Genomic DNA, 22,528 nt, shown 5'->3' on the forward strand with positions numbered 1-22,528 from the left:
GAATGCGTACGATCCGTGAAAGAACGCCCCGTTTGAACGACGTTTAAGGCGATCTGCTAACCATCAGATTGATACAACAGATGTTCGCAGATAAGCCAGAGCGCATGTTGTCCGCGCACATCATCGACTGTTTCCACTGAAATCCTCTTCGAAAATTTTTCCGGCAGTTTTACGTATCGGAATACTAATTGATTCATTTAACAAGATACCTATATTTTTATCGACAGAAAAGGAGATGAAAATTTTCTATTCTGGGATGTGCAAGAATTTAATAAGATTTAACGAGATTAAAATCCTATTAATTGATATTCCATTAAAGATTATTTCAAATCCAAAAACAAAACAAATTTTCTTCTGTTACTTGATCGTCACTAAAAAGAGATTATTAATAAAAGATATTTAATGGAGATAATTAATAAGAGATATAAAAGATACTGCCTAAATTTATTCAATTTCATCAATTGAGATATGAAATAAATTTTGACGAATTTATATCTTTGCAGAAAAAGAGATGAGAAGATTTAATAAATACAGATTAGAATTTTATGAATTAATATTCCATTAAAAGATTATAAATTTTGAATTTTCTAAAAAGTATCATTTTTTTTTCTTATTTCACCGTCATTAAAATAATAAGAGATAATATAAAAAATATTTCCTAATATTATCAGCTAAAATATGAAAATTTTTGTTTATATTTTTGCAAGAAAAAACGAGAGAATTTAATGAATACAAATCTTAGTAATTTTGTCATATAATAATAATTGTGATAATTTCTTTTTAAATAATTTCGAAAATGTGAAAGAGATTTATTGTCTGAAATATGGATACACATATCAAATATTTTTGCACTACATTTAATTAAAAGAGGTAATAACCAATATTATTTCAAATATTATTTTCTGAGCGTTATATGGGCGGATTGCATTCATTAAAATACAAACGTTTCTGCATATTAACGAGCAGATATCATATCAAGTTTTGTCTAACCTATTTTGTCTGATAATATCGTTACAAATTAATTTGCATTTTGCGTCCCAGACGTGTGCCGCATAAAAATACGTCTGTACACATCATTAATATCATAAACTATAAAATTTTAACGCAGTTGCATGAATTGCGCGCCGACTACAATAAAATAACCCTTTATATTGTAATTATTTAAATAATTACTTATAAAGTTAATTAATTAAGGTTTGTCAGGTTTTCAGTATTCCAGAGAAATGTTTCCAATTTTTGTTTCAACATATCATTTTTTTAGAAGGATTCATTGAAGAATTCTAGAGATAAATCCTCCCACATGTTCACACACAAGATTATATTTTACCTACCAAAATAAATAACAAAGACTTTCGCGTGCATACTCGCGGCGCGCGCGTCTGTTATTTATTTTATAATATATATATATATATACTTTAACCGAGAGAGAGCGAGATACTGTTTTTGTAACAAATTTAAAATTATTCGCACACCAATAATCTCGCTGGACTCAAATTTTGATAGTAATGATACTTAATCAAAACAAACCACAAATAAATAAATAAATAAATAAAATAAATAAATATATATGTATAATTATTAATTTTAAGGCATATAAATTGGATTGCGAAAATATAAAAGTTTATTATTGCCTTTTTCCATAATGTTGATTAATTATATCTATAAATGTTATTCGTATCAATGAGAATCATCTATCATCGAACAAAGATCGTGCAATTTGACAGCTCGGATATTGAAAGAATTAATAATATGTGAATCATATTATTTGTTTAAGGGGAATTTGATATCACTGCTTTTAAGAAAAATTGTGATACGTTTTTCTCGAGTTTACAATAATATGTTGAAAGGCTCTGCCATTTCAGAAATGACTTATTTTGACAGCTGTTTTAATGTCACGTGTCCCAAGTCACGGCAACCAAGTCTGCTTGCGACATGTTGCTTTCGTTACAATATTTAACGTAAAGATTACTGAAACAAAAGTCTTAAGTTATCTTTACAAAATTAAGATGTTAGTTGAATAAAACGCAATCAAATATAAAATATACTTTATTAGAGATACAAATAAAATGTAAAAAAATAAAAGCTTGATGAAAGTTTAAAAAATAAAAAATATTGAAAAAATAATTTTTTAGAAATTTTTACATTTAATTAAAATGAAAATTATTTAAAAATGTTATTTATAGATGTTACAATAAATCTTTTAATGTTTATATATTTATATATACATACATTATATAGATACAAAAATAATAACTCAAATAATAAAACAACTAAAGTACATAAATAACCCATATATATAACTTTTATAAATAACAAAGAAATACACACGCAAATAAATGCATTAAAAACATTTTATAAATTATTTAATTATCCAAACTATTTGTTAAACATATTAATTAGAACATAGAATAAATATTATTGTTTTAAATATAGAAATTATAAATTAGGGTAAAATTTAAGTTGTGTGTTAAATTATAAGAAATTTGCTGTTAAATATAAATAATATATTCTTTATTTAATTTTTTACTATTTCTGATACACCACATATGAGTAATTTTGAATTTCAACTTGTCAGCTTCTGATATCTAGCTTTGAACACATATCTACTAAAGGTAAGACTGATATTGCGATCTTTGCTTGATGAAGGGTATATTTCAAGATAATATATCCACCTTGCGTGTATTATCCATATCTGGTTAGGACTCACCAACAGTCGGTATGCAAGATATTTTCTCAAGGTAATAAATATATACTGAGATAGTATAATTTTGTGTCCTTATAATAAAAAGTGTATGAAAAAATTTTACTAAATTAAGAAATCGAGAAGCTGGATAAGAATTTGAAAATTAAAAAAATTTTAGAGTCTAAAAATTAAATTCTTAAACTTATCATATCCTTATTTATTTCTATTTTAAAACAATATTATTCAGAAATTGAGAAATATTATTATAAAATAGTGAATAAAAAGGATCATAAAAGTGAATAAAGAGGGACATAAAAGTCGACATTTTTTCCATGTATATCGTTATATATTTACAATTTGACAACAGAAACGTTAAACGTAACAGGTAGCCTCGCCCTCGGCCGGAAAGTATAATCGAGGTATCGTTCTAGGAGAGCGCGAGGCCAGCTAAAGGTCTCACATAAATATAATAATATCCGTCATAATAATTTATTACAATTGTGTAATATGCGTGTGTATAATATATATATTTATAATATGTTATTTAAATTTCTTAAACATCTTTCTCTTAACTCTCTCCGGCATATTAATCTTCTCTTTATCTCTCTTCTCTCGCGTTTCTTCCTCCCCTCTTTTAATTTTCTCCGCTCACTTTTTATTACTATTACAAACTTTGTCTCTTAATCTTTAAATTTATATTCGGATTGTCCCGTACTTGATGATGATATCATACAACGCCCACGATATTTAGTTTACGCTTGCGAATCCTGCTAATACAATGTATTACGTTTACGATGAGGTGACATGCTTTCTCGTCTCTCTTTTTTTTTTTTACCGAATTTCCATTTTTCCAAATTTCATACTTTGGACGCATCTGGATCGGTTCGCCGTATTATCTGTCTTATTATTTTTACATATCCTTCTCACGTTCTTATTTTATTAAGCAGGAGTTTCTGCTGCCAATTTGAGATTTTTCAGCTCCACGAGCTACGGTTTGTTTAATTACAAAAGTACAAGATCCTTCTAGGACGGTAAGAACCCTTGAATTACGAGGATCCAAGGATTCAAGGATTTCAGGAATTAACTTAAGCCACTTTGTGGCCGTTTACGCAGAAAGCAAGCGAGATGCGCCCTTTGACGTTTGCGTTTAGCAAAGATGCATATATGTACAAAAATCTTTTTTTCTGTCTCATTCTATTAATACGTCGTTTCTTGCAAAAAGGATTTTGATAATATTCGCCTTATCGAGTCTTTTTAGATACTTAGTAATTTTGTGTAAAGAGATTCGTGAGGCAAACAGAAAAGAGATCTTGTCATCAGTTGGTACTTTTTGAGTTACAATTTGACGCGACTTATATAATTATATAATTTATTCAAACAAATACATTAATTTATTCTGCGAAATTATTTAGGGCGATTATTTTATAAAAGATGAGAAGAACTGCAGCTCTCCTTTATTAATTTCGGTAGTCTTGTGGCAGTGTATTATGCTTAACAGATTTTTACGTTAGTCTTTATTTTACACCTATATATATGTATATATTTATACAAAAAGAAAAGAGACAATCACATATCGCGTGTCCAATGGAATTGGAACTTTGAAGAATCGATGTCGATTCTAATACACTGGATCATTGTTCCGGTGTTTGTTCCGAAGAATAACAGAGAACAATCGCGAGTAGTATACTTGAATATGTAAAACACGCTGTATAATAAAGGTACAACCGGTTTGTAAAATTTGAAAGCAGTTTTCAGATTTCGTATTTAGTATAAAAAGATATGTTGAAATTAAACTAAATAAATTAAAGATAGATTTATAACGATGGCTTAAAACTCGTGTTCGGTCACCTCTTATTATATATGTATGTATATATGTATATATAAAACACATATGCGTAGATACGCGTACATGGAGAGGGTACGAAGATCATTCTATGTGCGTATCGTGTATCATAATTCATATGTGCAATACATACGTTCGCGAGATGGGGCTACTTGCGTGGCAAGTAATTAATTAGAGTAACGATAATGAGCGACAGGGCTTGCATCGATGTTTTTTCTTTCATACACATTAATCAGTTAATCTCGATTCACGCATTAACAAAGGAATAACAAGAGAATCTCGCGAAACTGAAAATTAAATGAATAATTTTATAAATTTTTAAAGTTGTAATTAAAAGACGATTTTAAATAATAAAATTACCCCTCATATGTACAGCTTTTTCTTTCTCCCGATATATCTCGAAAATTATTCAAGATATAAAAATATGTTTTATACAAGTTGGTTTTTCATAGAAATTATTTTTGAGAAAAATTAAAATTGAAAAATTATTTTTTCCAAATTTTATTAATGTGATTAAATGGAGGTATTTTTATCATAAAACTCTTGTATAAACATTTTTAAATATTTCAAATAATTTTCAAGATATATCGAAAAAAAGCGAAAAAATATTTTATACACGAGGGATGGTTTGTATACAAGTGCTTTTTTCATGATAAAAATACCTCTGTCTAGCCATCTTAATAAAATTTTGAAGAAATTATTTTTGAGAAAAATTAAAAATGAAAAATTATTTTTTCCAAATTTTATTAATGCGATTAAATGGAGGTACTTTTATCATAAAACTTTTGTATAAACATTTTTAAATATTTCAAATAAAATTTTCAAGATATATCGAATAAAGCGAAAGGATCGTTTTATATATGAGGGATGGATTCACCTTTTCGTTTTTTGACCACAATTAAAAATTTCTAAATTCATATATATTTATCATCCCTCAAAGTTTGATCGAAATCTTAATTTTCGAGTTTGCGAGGATTTTCTTGTCAGAGCAATAAAGCTTTTATGAACTACTTTACGTATGAATTGAAAAAAAGACTATAAGAATCTAAAAGTTAAAAAGAAAAGAAAATTTACCGTCCATTCTCGTCGATAAGCAAGCTCGCTCATTACGTTCCAAAAAATATCTCTCTCCCACATTCGGTCTCCTATATGACGTCACGCGTGGTTATCGACGCGTCAGAAAAAAAAAAAAAAAAAAAAAAAAAAAACAAGATTAATAAACGATACGCGGATACAAGTCTTCTTACAAAGTAGCAAACTCTTTTTGGCGTCCTTATATGTATATATAAATTCACGTTATTTACAAGGAACATCTAACATCGTAATATGGCTAGTATGTCTTTTTTTTACACGTGTGTCTTCATCGCTGTCGAGATTCACATATTGAGCCATCGATACCACTCTTCTCGTCTCCTTTAACGACTAGAGATTCTTCACATTATCGACTAAATAGCGAAATGCATCGCGTTTGATTCCTTCGCGCACAATTTGATTAAAGCCTCGATTTATTCAAGATCAGATCCTTCTGTTGTCCTCTTTTCTCGACCTCGTAAAATGTTTTTTTTTTACCGACTGTAGCAGAGTTTCAAGCGAGGCGCCGTTTATCGCAGTTCAATCAACGATTATTAAGATTGAAGATTATATTTTTTTTTTTTTTGTTTTGTTTAAAACTCTTTTATATATTTTCTGCAAACTGTATTCCCTTATCGATTACTTTGATTGTGTAAAATTATAATTTTAGTAAATTCGAATTTTAAGAATCTATTACTTTGTGTTTCTGTAGAAATGCATCCCCTAGTTAGTTTTATACAGTAAACCCTCGTATTTTGTGTATAGAGGCAATACATACACTTTTATAACGCGGTAAAAAAAGAAGAGGAATTTATGACAGGCCTCGTATAACGCGATAAATCACCCCGATATAACGCGGTGGATGTCTGCAAATTTTGTGAAAAACTTCGTCTTTAATTTTTCAAACTTTGTACAACCCATGAGTGTCTCGTATAACGCGAAACATATCCCCCGCGTTATACAAGGGTAGCTATATATATCATTTACGTATATTTTCTAATCCGAGAAGAGAGATTTATAAGAATTGCAAGACAGATTTAAAATCTACGTATTTAATTTGTATTCCCACACACAAACGCATCATGTGCGATCTCTCTGCACTCCTAAATCCGTAATTAATTTCGATCGGTAAACTCTCTCTTTCGTGTTCGGTAGACGCAATCTCGGCTCGACCACCCTTCTCAGCGGTGAGGAATCTCTCCTCTCCCAGCACCCCCCTCCGTTCGTCCGCAGCTCACGTTCCCCGGGACATCCTGCGTCGACCCGTCAAAGAGTCGGTGGCTCCTTCAAGAGTTGCCACCGCGACAGGTTCGCGGCCTGGAATCGTGCCTAGAGCAAGGTCGACGCCGTGAGGACATCTGGGACGACTGGCTTCGGAGGGGGGTCCAAGCATCACACTCGCATCTCGCTCATCGTCGCCTGGGACACGCGACTCGACACCGTCGCGCTTTGCAGAAGAGGCTGGTTCTCCGGCGGACTCTTCGCCCTGGGTGGTGGCGGAGCCCGCGGGACCGTCAAGTGTATAGATCCATTCGGAGGACCCTGAAAGAGAGAGAGAGAGAGAGATATATATATATATATATGAGAGAGAGAGAGAGAGAGAGAGAGAGAGAGTCTGCTGTTTTCTTCTTCTTTTTTTTTTTTTTTTTAAACAGATTCTTCGATAAAACCAGAAAGAAAGGTATGCGAAATTAAAAATATCTCTGTGTGACTTGTGTAAAATATTTACAACCGACAGAATGCTAGTTTCAGATAGCAAAGAGGAAAGTTTCGTGATACCTTTTACACGGAATTTCAATTCGCAATAATTCTATTAAAGAAAGTTTCCGCGAGATCTAAAGCGATCAGATACAATGTATGCAAGGCCAACAGAACGGCGGCCCATACTTTACGATCATAATTCTGATTACGTTATGCCTTACTTAGGTATTAAATCTCTGAGTTGGGAGAAAGTTTGGAAGACCTCGCACCGAACTTTATTAGAGAAACAATGTTACGTGAACGCCGAAAAGTTATTACCCGACGAGACTTATTGTTTTATTACACATATATTACGCATTTTTTTACGTATATATCTCTAGGAAATGTAAATAAAAGAGAGGAAAAAGATTTTTAAAACTATAGATACCATCTTTCGAAAATTTAATCACACTGTTTACTCTATTATCTACTTTTTTAATGTAACAGACATATTGGAATAATAAATGATATATTTAAATAATGTCACAATTTTTTAATAAATATATATATTTTTTTTTTATTGCGGAACAAAAAAAATAGCTTACTTGAGTTTGCGTATTCATGTCTTGAATAACTGATGCTCCTCGGGGAAGAGTGGCATGTTGCTGCTGATGTTTCTGATAATGATGCTGATGAGGCAGTGTATGTGTTCCTTGGCCTTGGAAAGGAGCGCCGGGATCGTTGGGAGGTCCTTTCATTACGTTTCTATAACAATAGAATTATCTATAGAATCTGCAGCTATAGGATAATAAAATAATATTAGAGAATATAATTTAAAAAAAAATTAATAAAAATTTTATAAAATAGCCATTAAAACATTTCTCTTCAACCAAGGAATTTTTTTATCGTAAAATAATTAAATTTAAATTTCACTGATAACTAATGGACACATACATACACATGTATATACAATTAGTGTCACCTTAAATGGCAAAATGAATGAGAATCATGTTTCGATACCTTCTTAACATTTCATTCTCAACGTCGACGATCACTTGGCCTCCACCGGCGTAGTGGGAATGCGGGGGCGGGGGTTGTTTCAGTTCGGTGAAACCGCGAGGACCGCATTGTTGATTCAACATTTGTTGCTGCTGAAGGCTCTTCACCTCGAGTCGCGTTTTGTCTCTCTGATAATAGACGCCCGCGAATATCAGGACGTTCAAGATCAGCAGGCTGCAGCCGATCGCGATTGTCACGCTCAAAGCCGTCGAATATGCTGCGTATCTAGATATATATATATATATATATATATATAAGGAATTTTTTTTATTGATATCTTTTGTTAAATAAAATACCTCATTTCTTTCCAAAAATGAAAAACTCGTAATGTAAATTATATTTTTGTTAAAGTGACATTTGTGAGAAGTCTTTTCAGAAAAATTGTCGAGGTATTAATTAGTACAGGGTGTTTACTCAAATTATGTAAAAAAATTCCATGACTTTTATATTTTCATTCAAAATTTCAGGTAGAAAAATAGCATTTTAATTTCTTCTCACCAGTAAAAATTACAGGTAAAATTATAATACATATTCTTCTTTGCAATTTATTGATGCTTATAATATAAAAATATCAAAGAGATCGTTTTTTAATTCCTTGAGGGCCATTAAAATTCTATGACAAGTTTCAAATACAAGAAGAGACAATTTCCATGGACAGGTTTTCTCTGTTTTTGCTAAAGTAGATATGCAATTTTTATGACGGTGAAATTTCTGCCTGATCAAAACTTTAACAAGACCTAAAACCGTTTCTCATCTCGTGCCTATTTCTCTCGAGTAAAATTCTACTAAATTAATACAGATCTGTGTGAGCAGACTTGTACAGCCGGGACCGTCATATAAACTTGGGGCAAACTTGATATTATCTCGAAGGAGGATAATTACCCAGCTGCGTCCAGGCTGGCCAAGGTGTCAGTGCTGGCATTATGGACGTTCTGAAGATTGGTGCCCGGGATAAGACTGACGCACGTCGTGATGCTGTAATCCGTCGTGGTCGGTGGATCCGTGCTGAGGTTCTTCCTCTTGAATTCCTCGCTGATCCTGCTGAGAGGATCCGGTCTTACGGATCCGTCGTACAGACTCGGGTCGCTATGGCCGCGGAACAAGTTGTGTCTGGAATCGACATCCTCCATTCCGGCACGATGGAGCTCTGGAACGAGGCGCAGCCAGACTGACAGCTGATGCGCTCTGTAGTGATTTTTCATCTTCGGTTTCATCCCTGCAACAACCATCATCCAGTTTGACATATGTATACGGGATATAAAAAAAAATTATTTTATTCAGCTAGAAAATTTCTTCAAAAAAATAAATAAATATATATATATATATAAGAGAGAGAAAAGCTTCTATTTCAGGAAACAAGGATACAAATATTAAATGATACTTTCATGAGCAAAATATAACAAGTAATAAAAAAAATCTTGCAAATATCCTACTTTTTAATTATACGTTTCAAGGAAAGTGTAATAAACTTACGAGTCAAATATTTAAAATATATTTATAAATAAGTATATTAAAATAAAATTTATTTTTAACACATTTATAAATAGAAAAAAAAATACATATTTTACAGAAAATCCTGTGTTTATTATATCTATTTTTATGTGCATTATGGTACACACATATATGTTCTTTTTTATAATAAAAGAATTGAAATGCCAGTGAAATGATACATTAGTGACAAGCTGAATATCGCAAGTAATCCCGCGCAGAGCCTCGAGTTTTGCACGATAATCTATTTCCGATGGCTCTGGATGCAGCTGCAGCTCCACGGTTGATCTTGTTACAATGCGACAGGGCATGCAACTAACTCGACGTTGCCAAATTGCATTTTACAGCTATGTAGATCCCCGAAAAAGGAGGGTCTTTCTTAAAAATTTCAACAAGGGGCACGATTTTTTCCATAATTTACCCCAAGTATTCGGTAAATGTTTGATTTTCAAAAACCTATCCTAATACATATATGTATACTATTGAATCTCTAATCATTTTTTTTTCTTCATTCATGCATTATTCCATTGCTTTTTGACTTGTTTGCGCAACTCGGTGAACTTATTTTAGAATTCGGGGCTCGCTGATGCATTCTCATGAACGGCCAAAAGGAATATCGCCGGCTGCTGGGACCGGGGATCTCATATACAGTTTATTTGCTTATATGCGTACACATATGTGTGTGTGTGTGTGTGTGTGTGTATATTTCGCTGATTTCAGCGGGCCGCTTGTTTTGCCGTTTCCTCGTAAGAGACGCAAAACTCTCTGGAGCGCGCCGAATCCTCGCGCACGAGTCCTCAAAGGAATCCGCTTTGATTCACGGTTCGCGGCAGCTCGTTTAATATTCGCGGATATCCTTTTCAAAAGGATACGGTCCTTACTGCTGTATACGAGCGCGCAGTTCGATTACAGAACCAAGAAATATAGATGGCATCCACCTACCAATGAGCGAAATTTCCTCGGCCACTCTTTCGCGTTTGCACGTTTTTTTTTTTTTTTTAAATACGAATACATATGCAAATGGCTGTATTGCACCAGAGGAAAAAAGAGTCGTGCGAGTTAAGAATTAATACGATATGTCAAAGATTAATCGAGAAATTTATTCATTCGGTTAACAATATAATATTATACAGGGGGAAATTTAAAATTATCACCTTGATTTACGACAGCGTTATTATCTGTGGGGGAAAAAAGGATTTAAACTAGGAGTTACTAAAAGGAGTTTCATGGTTTTACAGATAACATGAAATAAATCTTTTTAAATGAAGGCATTTTTTTAGAGAGTTGAAAATGACTTTTTTAAGGGAAAGTACATATTTCTTTTTTTATAACAAAATTGTAACATATATTTTTCTACAATGCAATCATTATAAGCGGTATTAGTTCAGGTTTTATTTGTAGAGAAAACAAAATGACACAAGAAGAAGAACCCATCAGTCTGCTTTATTTACAGAAAGCTCAATGTGTGTCACTTCCGTCACAACGCCGGAATAATCGATGTATTAATGATTGTCTCACATTACATAATGTGTTATTGAACGACATGTATTACACAAATAAATGTTTAACAGATACTAAATGTCTTCGAGGGAAAATGATAAATTAGTTCCGGACCATTTTTCTCTCCTTACATTTTCTCTAATAACATTGACGTAAATCAAGCTGGTAATTTTAAATGTTTTACCCTATATATCATTTTAATCTTTTTATATACCATCATTTTCGAACGATAATAATTAATTTCACAGTCTCAGAGCAAGTTCGGGCAACAAATAGAGTATTATTTATCAAGGAATTTCCTTTCATGTGTCATGAAATTTAAAAAATTTTTTAACTTTTGTTTATAATAAATAATTTATTTGTTATTATTTACTTATAATTTTTTAATCTCGCAACTCGATCTTTCTCTGCAAAAAGAAAAATTAATTTCAAACTGTCGTTTCTCAACAAACTCTGCGTTATGAGCTAAGGTAAACCAAGGGCGAAAAGGGGAAAGAAAGGGAAAAAGATCGTCGCGAACGTAACGGTGAATTTTTCAGTTTGATTAGACGATCGATTCTTCTTTATTCACATGGCGCGTTCGAAAGAATCCGGTGGACGTTCATGAATTTTTACACAACCATCGGTGCGTCATCGTATATTCCAGATTACCATCGTGCGCGAGCTTTTTATTGACTGTTACGTGAAGGCTTCCAAAGTCGATGAGCAGAATCTTACCAAAAGGGGTATTTTACCTCGACAACCGTTGCTCGTCGTAATAATTGAATGAACCTTTTCGCTTATAACAATTAAATATTCGCTAGAATTTTCTCTCGTGCATACTTTCTACTCATAAAAATTTAATTTGAATATTCGCCTCTTACAGGATGCCTAAAAAACTTCTTCGAAAATTCCCTGATAGTATCTTCCTGGTACTATTGTTCCAAATTCCCGGTAAAGAGAATATTAATAAGTTTTTTGGTGCAGTTTTCTAAAGGAAATTTTTTATTTTACACTTTTTCTTTTAACGATGAAAAAATATAAAGTCACTTTTCAAATGCTAGATTTACAAATGTACTGAAAAAAAACTGAATAATTTTTGTTGAGGTAATTTTTAACTTTTATAACATTATTTTCATTTTTTATCACTAAATATTAAAATAAAAACATACACTAAATATTTAATATTTATTATGACATTGAATATATAAACAGAGAGAGAGAGAGAGAGAAAAATTTATGTTTATAATTTACAGAATAAGAGCATAATTATGAAAAAAAAAAATTTTTTTTAAATTTGCTGTGTTGTCTCAATAAAATTCGCTGAGAATTTCAGATTTTGTATGTTTTTTCAGAGAAAACATCCTGTTACTAATTTAATCTATAATAATACATACATTATATATATATATATATATATATATATACAATATAAATACATACATTATATTATATATACAGAAATTCTACACACAAGGTCTATTGTTATCTCTATAAATAATGAAATATATCAGATACAGCTGTAATTTGACGTTTAGTAATAATACATAGTACATGTGTTTGTAGCAGATTGCAATTCTGAGATAGAAATTTTGCGTGTACAGATTTCGTTCCGGAAATCCGATTAATATTATAGCTCGTTAGCTTCTGATGCGAAGAGGCGCATCGTGTATGAAACACATGCGAATTCCTCGCGCGCAAAATTCCACTTAAACGTAAAATCATTTGCTAACAACCCTTTCGAAACGTATGCGATGCCGCAAACGAGCGAGCTTGATTTTTGTCAGAATTATAATGCAAAGTACGTACTTGAAGAAGAAGCAGCATGTGATATTGTATAACAAACACTTATTATCATAGAAATATGCATTTGTTCGTGTTACCGTATATAATAGGGGATTTACTAAAAGAAAATAAAAGATGTTAATTTTAATTTTTACATTTAAGATTTATATAAAAAAGTGCATCCTGAGAAGTATATATTTTGGGTTCGGAATCGATATTTCAATCATGAGATAAAAAAGAGTTAAGTTTGGAGAAAAAATTGTCATATTTAAAAAAATTGATAATATTATTTATGTAATAAATTAAAAATATAACTGAATTTTTAATTATTCTAAATTACGATCATTTATACAAGGGAAAATTATATTTATAATATGATACGAAATTTAAGTAATACACACAATACAGTTTTATATTTATATAACGCTATAAATATTTTAAATAATAATTTTTGCCAGATTTTTTTTTTACAGTTTTTTTAAAATAAGGAAATAATCGGTAATATTAATCTGCGTTCGCAGAATTCATTACCTTATCATTTCAGAACAAGCAGTGTAAGAGACAGAAACGTATATAAATACCTTCCGACAATATATCGATTAAGTAGAGCTTGCGTAATATACTTGGTAGAGTATTTATTCGGTAGTATATATTCGATATCGAATATACTCTACTATATTCAATATCGAATTACCAAGAACATTGTTGCCCTATTAAAGATAAGTATGTGGAGTATATATAACCCGGGGCGGCTGATTTATATGCGGTTCAAATACATGGAAAAAGCGGTAGGAAATTATTGTGCAGAATAGAGTCTTCGATCAAAGAGAACGCGCGGCGAAATTCGATGCGAAGAATCGTCGATGTCAAACTAATCGATTTCTCGTACCTTTATTCGTTCTTCCCTCTGGAAATCAGCAAACGCAAATTCGTGATTTCGATGGTGGAAATGCCGCGATAATTACACATGAATTATGATTCTATACATGAGAATAAAATAACAATCGCACGCAGACAACGTCATTCAGAGAATCATTTATGCAATTTTTTATTCAAAATATATTACAATTTTAAAGCTTCTATGATTATCAAAAATTATATATATATATATATATATATATATATAAACAATATTGCTATGACTTCAAAAATAACATCAAAAAATATATCCGTTTAAAGTAATGTTTAATTTTTTTTATTAGACTTTTCAATTTAAGAAAAAATTTAATTTTTCAAAAATATTGAACTAATATCAGCTGCAAAACATGGATACTTTCACGACTATGAGATTAAAGCATTTAAGATATTGTATATTTTCTGTGATATAAAGTCTTGTTAGATAGTGTGATAAGAACAGGAATTTTGGTGGGCAGAAACAGATAATCTTGTATTTTTTCTTGAAAATGCAGACATCGCTTAAGATTTCTCTGTGTCCTCTCCGATAAGCTCCCACGAACTTTTCTCGCGATAGCATCTGTTGGCATTGGCAAAGTGTTTTCCAATGAAGGCTTTTTATGATACCGTGCAACGTATATTTATGTCAATCAGGAGCGCTAGCTTACATATAAACTTATCCGTGAACATATTATATTGCTCTATAAAAAAAAAGATTTAATTAAAGATTTCAATGCAATCTCTTCACAGATTATTTGTCAGCTTTGATGGTCCCTTTTTTCAATGACATTTTTATTGTTCAAATTATATATAATATATATATTTTATTGCTCGATTTATAATATTTGACAAACTTGAGATTGATAATCTATATTTTTTTAAATTTACATTTTTATATAAAAATTTTTTATTACAAGTTTATCTTGAAAAGTTTTAGTTATATATTTAGTTATTTTCCATTCAAGTCTGTGTATTCCTAATAAAGAGACATATCATTTAAAATTTATAGATTATTTTATAGAGTATCTACCCAAATCCTGTACTAAAATTCCTTGAAAATTCTCTCATGTTCCAGACACTTCAGTTTCAAATAAAAAGAATATTAAAAAAATTTTTTTAAATGTAACTTTTTAAAATAAATCCTTTTATTACGCCTTTTAGTACGTGTTTTCTAATGTTTTTTACTCATTCGGAGAAAAAAATACAAAGCCATTTAAGTTTTAAATGCTAAATTTACAAATGTACTGACAAAAACTCAATAGCTTTTATTGAGACAAAAATTTTTAACTTTTACAACATTTTCATTTTTTATCACTAAAAATTAAAATAAATAATATATGTATACTGCATATTTCAATACTTTGTTAAGACATTGAATATATAAATAGAGACAGATATATATATATATATATATATATATATATATATATATATATATTTATAATTTACATTATGAGAGCAAGATTATGATAGAAGGAATTTTTAAAAAAGTTGCCTGAATCCCAATTAAATTGAGAATCTTTCCAGGTAGAAAAAATTCCCTGATAATTTTTTCAGGGAAGCATACACCCTGAAACTTTATACACATTATATTTCTAAGCCCCTGCCCCCTCCCTCTTGGAAATTATTTATTAACATTTTAATGTCTCTGAGATTGTGAAAGAATGTTTAGGATTCTGCTATCCTAGCTTCTACAGGTGCAGGATTTGATCCAATAAAGCCAAGAAATGCGTTAAACGTGTGTTTGTAAAAATAGCAGTGTATTGGGATGCGCGTCACGTTCCCAAGTGCCATCCTGGCCAGGATATCTGTCCTCCGGTGACCCGATTCGAAGAGTACAGACGATCGAGAGTGCAGGGGAGGGGGTGGAGGGTGGGTGGGGAGCTTCGGGGAATCGATGCAACCCCGACGATGTCACCGTGAGTTTATTTCAATTTTCAATCTAATAAGAAATTCTTTCGCGACTATTTCTCAAACCGCCTCTTCTCCGGCGCGGTTTCTCCCCTCCTCTTTCACCCCCCCTGTCCTAACCCCACCACCCCTTTCCGTCGTCTCTTTACACGCGGTAGATTTGTCTCTCGATCTTTTTCAGCGACCTCCTACGTCTCCGCTATCTCTCAGTGGCACCAGCCTCTCGCGCGCTCCTTCCGCTATATTTCCCTCATGGAGCTTCGCTATCGCTCACCCCCCACCCCGTCCTTTCCGTCCTCTTTCAACCCCTCGCTCTTTCGCCATATCGTTGCAGATTTTCTGTACCTTTTACACGGAGGTTTATCTACACGCTATCTCTTACGGTTACCTTCGTCCACGTATACCCGATACTCCTCCCCCCTCTTTCTCCACCCTATATATATATATACCGCTCTTTCACCCTCATTTGTTCCGTAAAATTCTCGGAGAAAACGACGATATCGCCGACAGAAACGCAGAGCCCGCGGGCGATGATTATTTTACGATCGACAACCGAGGTGTCTGGTCGTCTACTTTATAGCTCTTATTATATGCTAGATGGACGAAGTTGTCGCTCCTTTCGAGAGCTGATCTCAAAGAATATCTTCCTAAAGAGAGGAAAATCGAACTACAGCTTTGATCGGATTATTTTATTAAAGGAATATCTTCCTTAATTGTTCTAATACCGTGAAGTCCAATACGTTTATTCACTCTGTATTGATAGGGATATCGATAGTGATCTTTGCAATTTAAAAATCAAATGGAATACAAAACTGCAGAAATATACTTTATCTAGAATATATATTTAATGAGTAATAAATGTATTTTTTATTTAATATTTTAGATATTTTAAAAAAGTATAATATAATTTTTTAATATTTTCGTTGTAATATTTTTGTTTTATTCATTAAATTTTGCATTGATAAAATGTTGGATTTTTTTATTTTCAATCTTTGTAGAAAAATTAATTAAATTCTAAGAATATTTTACTCTTCATAAAATAATTTGAAGCCTGACTTCTTTTTCAGATCTACACAAAAAGCTCGAAAAATTTCTCGTCATTTCTACAAATTAATTAGAAGGAATAGACTATTGTTCTTGAGATTACCAGCCAATTAGGATTATTTTTAATGAATCCAAATACACAGGAGAGACAATTCGAATATCTGACGAGAACGGGGGAAATCGGGACAAAGAACGGAAGGTGGATTGTCGGTCACCAACTTCTCGTTAATTTCTTTCCTTTGACGATGTTTACTTCCCCTTAATCCATTAAGCGATCCGTTAGCGCCAACGTATTTTCCGGTTCCCTTCCCTTTCTACATCGGTGCCATCCTTCTTCGATCAGCGCGACTCATCCTTCTGCGTCCTCTTGTCGTCGACGGAGGAGCTCCTCGACGAGCACGTTCGCATCCTTGTAATCGGAGGCTACACCACGAATTCGATACACCGATCACGCTTCTGTCGTCGACAAGGAATCCCATTTCCTGCACACGCGAACTCCACCCTCCCAAGAAAATCTTTCCCATATCCTGTCGGTGCTTCGTACACCGCGGAAAGAGATCCTCGTTATTTAACACATGTTGAAGGTACACCAGCTTCACAGATATTTTTCGATTTTCTCTTTTACACAAATAGTGAGGGATAACAAATTAAATTTGTATTTGTAATGTGTAATTTTTACTTTCTCATGTAATATCAGGATGTATATTAAAGCTTGTAAGAAAAATTACTTGAAAAATTCTTAATCTTTCAGGTATTTTTGTTCAAAATTCCAGGTAAAGAGGATATTTTAAGGATTTTTCTTTGTATATAAAATTTTTTTGTAAGCGTTTTTGAATACTATTTATTTATACAAGAGAAAAACACAAAACTTTTAATTTATTTCAAGTGTTAAATTTACAAATTGTACAGAAAAAACTGAATAATTTTTTCATAAGTATTTTTCATTTGCGTAAAATTTGCATTTTTTTAAATTAAAAATTACATTTTAATTTAACAGAGATATATATATATATATATATATTTATAACATATTTTAAACTTCTTTTTATAAATTCCTGAATTTTAATAAAATTCTACGATTGTTCTAGATACGATGCATCCTTTAAAATTCCAGAATTTTTTCATGTTTTTCCAGGGAACCGACACCCCTGCAATAAAGAATCTTAAATTCTGAGAATGTTTAAAAAAGGAAGTATGATAGTTAAATTTCTGAAAGTTACTTCCTTCCGAGAACAATGCTCCTTAACGTAGTTTCGTGGAGTTAAAATCTCTTTAAATTTCAAAAATACATCTTGGAAAGTTTATCACAAGCTTATGTATACCCTTTATAATAAAATTCATAACTTTATAATCCTATAACGCACACGCTATACATGTTTAATGCGCGTAAATAAGGTTTAAGGCACATACAGGCGCACTGCAATCTTCATCATATCTTGTTAGTAAATATCGAAATGCCGCTTCAGTTCGCTGTTCAATTTTCCCTTCCACAAGGAGAAACACGCAAGTGCATTTTCCGCTTCTGCAGCTCAAAATGCGAAATTTGCCGACGCGAGACGACCTGAGAAGTCGACGTTAGGCCATTAACTCGGAGACGATGGGCGTCGCGTAAACATGTTATTCAAATTCCGTCTTCATATCCGTTTTCAGGCACCGGCGTCAGTGCCCTTGACGAAGGGTTAGTACGTGAGACGTCGAGGTCGAAGAGTAAGCTACGGGAACAGCGCGAGAACGTAAATTGGAATGACGAAGGGCGTTGAAGGGTCGGCGCGCGGTGGATTCCGCACGATGTCGCCGCTAATTGCTATTCAATTAGTCGGGATTACACCTCGGATCCTTGGATCCTTCAACGTGCACCCTAATGTACCTGCCAATCTACACGTCCGCCCAAGAATGCCTTTCTTAATCGCGTACTAATTATTTTTTTTTTATATTGTGTCACGAGACAAGCTAATCAAATAAAAAAATTCATTCTGTTATATTTATGATCGTCGGAAGGAAATTTGTGTTTACAAATAACAGAAAAATAATAAAAATAAATATGAAAACTTGATTTCAGTCAGTATTTTTTTTTTTTTTTTTTCACATACCGTGTTTACAGTATTTTTAAAACATTTTTAAATATTGAAAAAGAGAATATTTAATATATATTAATTTTTCAAACCAACTGGAACATTAAATCTATAAAATAGGAATAACAATCAACAATGAAAAAAATAATCATTTCGCAAAGTGTATAAAAAAATTTGTACAGCGAGCCTAATACAATTATCAAAATAACAATAAAGTCGCAATCATATTATTCTCGCATCTTAAAAATATTACATGCTTAATCATCGACTTTGGCACATATTTATAGGCCATCGTTAAATTCTGTTTTCGATGAAACAAACAATTTGACATCGTCGTGAATGATTCGGGTTCGGTTAACGCGAGATGAAATCTTGCGCTATTACCTTGGAGAAATTTCGATAATTAACAGACTGTAACTAAAACGACCAATCCGTATTTTTTTTTTTATTGACGATATACACGCTTCGCATGGTATTCCAATTCCGGGAGCGAGGTACACGACACCGAATGCCAATGTGCCACGTATACATATTTGTATGTATGTGTGCGTGATCGATTTGCGAATTCGCACGCGCGTTTTTGCACGACCGAGCGGAATGACCGTTTTTACGTTCGCAGCGGTCTTTCGCGAGATGCACTAGCAATTATCCTAAATGCAGCTCGAGCTGCCGTTATCCGGGAGACGGCGACAGTGAAGGGACGAGGGGGAGAGGGGGGAGGAGGGGGGGGATGAATCGGTGTTAATTACTTTATCTGTTTACAGATAAGAGGATTCTGATTCGGAAAAACCGATCTCGAAGGTAATGAATTGGAGAGCCTCTTCTTCCACAATATTATTCGCGCACACGTGGTTTTTGCTTCGTATGACACCTGTCAAAAATTGCGGTCGAAGACGCACGTCGAGCGACAGCTTTCGGCGGACGGGGAGAGGAAGAGGGGGGAGGAGGGAGAGGGTGAGGGGAAGGATATATGTGATATTCAATCTAACTTGGGATAATTTATACCTAATCCGATTCCCGAGGGTAGATTGATTCTCGGTTCGGTTTAGGCGCGCCCATGCAAGATCGCGCGTTGAATAATCCGGCGGATTCTGCAACATCCGTGGCATCGGCGACGCTTTTGAATTTCAAGCTTCTAGTCCGTGCCTGCTGAACCGGATGTAGCGAATTCCGCGGAATTTCCGCCGGATGATTGCACGAGGAAGCGAACGAAAGAATTTCGATATGGTGCTGGATCACGGTTGACTTCGTTCGGCAACTGGCAAAGTTTCATTTATCCTCTCTTTTCGATTTTTTTTTCTTCTCTCTTTTTTTCTTTTTTTTTTTTTTTGTTGAAAAATACCCATTGCGTGTTCAATATTTATTGCGTCGACGAATAGCAATTCACCCATAATTTGATCAAAGTACTCGTATATAATCTTTCTCAATTAAATTTACGAGTAACTGATAAAATAGTCAATCTTGTTGATCTTTAACGGAGTGTCTATTCAAATCTTTTAAAAAAATTCCCCGAAAATTCCCTGAAAATTCTTCCAGGTATTTTTGTTCGAAATTCCATTGAAGAGATTTTTTTTGTAAAATTTTTTTAAAATAAATTTTTTATCGTATGCGTTTTCTAATGCTTTTCACTCATACGAAGGAAAAACATAAGCCCTTTAAGTTTCAAGTGTTACATTTACAAATGTACTGGAAAAACTGAGTAGCTTTTAACTCTCATAATATTTTATTATAATTAAAAATTAAAATAAAGAATATGTGTTGCATATTTAATATTTTGTTAAGATACTGAATATATAAACAGAAATAAATGTATCCTTTTAATTTATAATATAAGAATAAAATTATCAAAAAGAATTTTTTTAAAAAACTCCCAACATATCATAATAGAAATTTCATGAAAATTCTCCGGGTACAAAAAAGTTCCCTGAAAATTTCAGGTTTCTCCAGAGATATATATTCTGTTTAAACAGCTATCTCTTGTTTTTTTCTCAAGTGTTGTTCTGAGGTAATTAGTGTTCACACAAAGGGTGAACTTGAATTTTATAAGACGCATTCGCTTTCTTATTTTTGGGAATTTTCTCTTGCTCACGAATTTATACAAATGTCAATCTTGAAACATCTTTTTATTATTAATTAAAATCTAGATATAACGGTCGCAATACACCCCAATTGTGCATCTAACGTTGAATCTATATGGCCGAGAGGACGCAAAGCAACAAATTATCGTTTCTCGAATTTCAGAATCGAGTTTAATAGTCTTGATATAGGATGCTCGCCGGAACCTATTGTATTTCCCATTCAGGTTAACAATCTTGCAAACAACTAGATCAAAGCTAGCCCACGCAAATCTCTTCTGGCTCCGGGACGGTTGTAATTTGTCGTTACAATGTTTACTGCAAGAGAAATTGATGCATCGGGGAGAGAGGGAGAGGGGGGGGGGAGGGGGAGGAGCACGCAGTTGCGCGAACTGCTAAGAAGGGCAAGCTTCCAATTACGAAAGTACGGAGCCAAGTTTGTCTAAAGAACTACAAATTAGTGTTTTCGAAGCACGGCATTTTGCAAAGATCCGCGTTTTTGCAAATTATGGACGAATATGCCCGCGAAGCGTTTGCTCGAAAATGTTTACCTTGCATTCTGATTCGCAAGCTGCGGTTGCGAGTATCCTAACTTTATGTTTAATTTAATAGTTTGTGCCAATCAATTGGTAGACATCTTTATTTTAATCTATGATTAAGTAGTTGCAAGCATTGTACATCGCATCTCTAATTATCAAGGTGTTCTAAATCTTGTGAAAATAAATTTTCAGCAAATTCTCCGATTTTCCAGGTATTTTTGTTCAAGGAAATAAATTAAAAATATTTTTAACGCAATTTTAAAAAATAAATTTTTTATTTCATGCTTTTCGGTCAATACAAAGGAGATTGAAGAAAACTGGATAGCTTTGGTTAAGATACAAATTTTTAACTTTTATAACATTTTCAATCCTATCGCTAAAATAAACTATATATTCAAAAGTAGAATTTTTAAAATTCACCGCGAGCCCCAATAAAATTCTATAAGAATTCCTTTATTTTTCTAAGTACAGTAAAAAATTTCCTTGAAAGAATTCTAGATTTTTCATGTTTTTTTAAGAAGTATATAGTCTGTAATTATTTCATATGGGGAATAAAATTACTATCTAAAATATATCCATAAAATTAAAAAATATTGCTTCAAATATGCAATTTGAAGAAGAGGCCTTTTACTTGTCATAAAATTTACATTAGAACTGATGAAAAATAAATATACATTTGTACAACGGAGAAGAAGAAACAAATGGGAAAGTAGATAGCGCTATTACTCGAGAAGAGAAAGAAACAAGAGCGATAACTAACGAGTTTGGAAGAACAAAGAGAATTCAATTTATCACGCGGCAGAAAGCTGTCGAAGGATAGGGCCAGTTTCGTGAATTTCGACGATTCAACGGGCGCCATACATGGCTTCGCGAAGCTTTGCAATTCGGTTAATAGTGAATCCAAC

At 32.7% G+C, this 22,528-nt stretch overlaps 1 protein-coding gene across 3 annotated transcripts in view; it reads right to left on the reverse strand.

Annotated features, from left to right (window-relative positions):
- Window positions 1-3,017: 3,017 nt before the first annotated feature.
- Nlg-4 (neuroligin 4) overlaps window positions 3,018-22,528 on the reverse strand; it is a 263,720-nt gene continuing 244,209 nt past the window's right edge. For all 3 annotated transcript variants that reach the window (XM_072907336.1, XM_072907338.1, XM_072907337.1), the window contains 4 exons: window positions 9,219-9,552; window positions 8,298-8,561; window positions 7,883-8,042; window positions 3,018-7,139 (listed from right to left, as the gene is read on the reverse strand). In XM_072907336.1, coding sequence (XP_072763437.1) covers window positions 6,990-7,139; window positions 7,883-8,042; window positions 8,298-8,561; window positions 9,219-9,552 — 908 coding nt within the window. In that variant the 3' untranslated portion in view covers window positions 3,018-6,989. The remainder of the gene's footprint in view (window positions 7,140-7,882; window positions 8,043-8,297; window positions 8,562-9,218; window positions 9,553-22,528) is intronic.

Source organism: Anoplolepis gracilipes, chromosome 15 (genome assembly GCF_047496725.1).
Source record: "Anoplolepis gracilipes chromosome 15, ASM4749672v1, whole genome shotgun sequence".
NCBI classification, from domain to species: domain Eukaryota; kingdom Metazoa; phylum Arthropoda; class Insecta; order Hymenoptera; family Formicidae; genus Anoplolepis; species Anoplolepis gracilipes.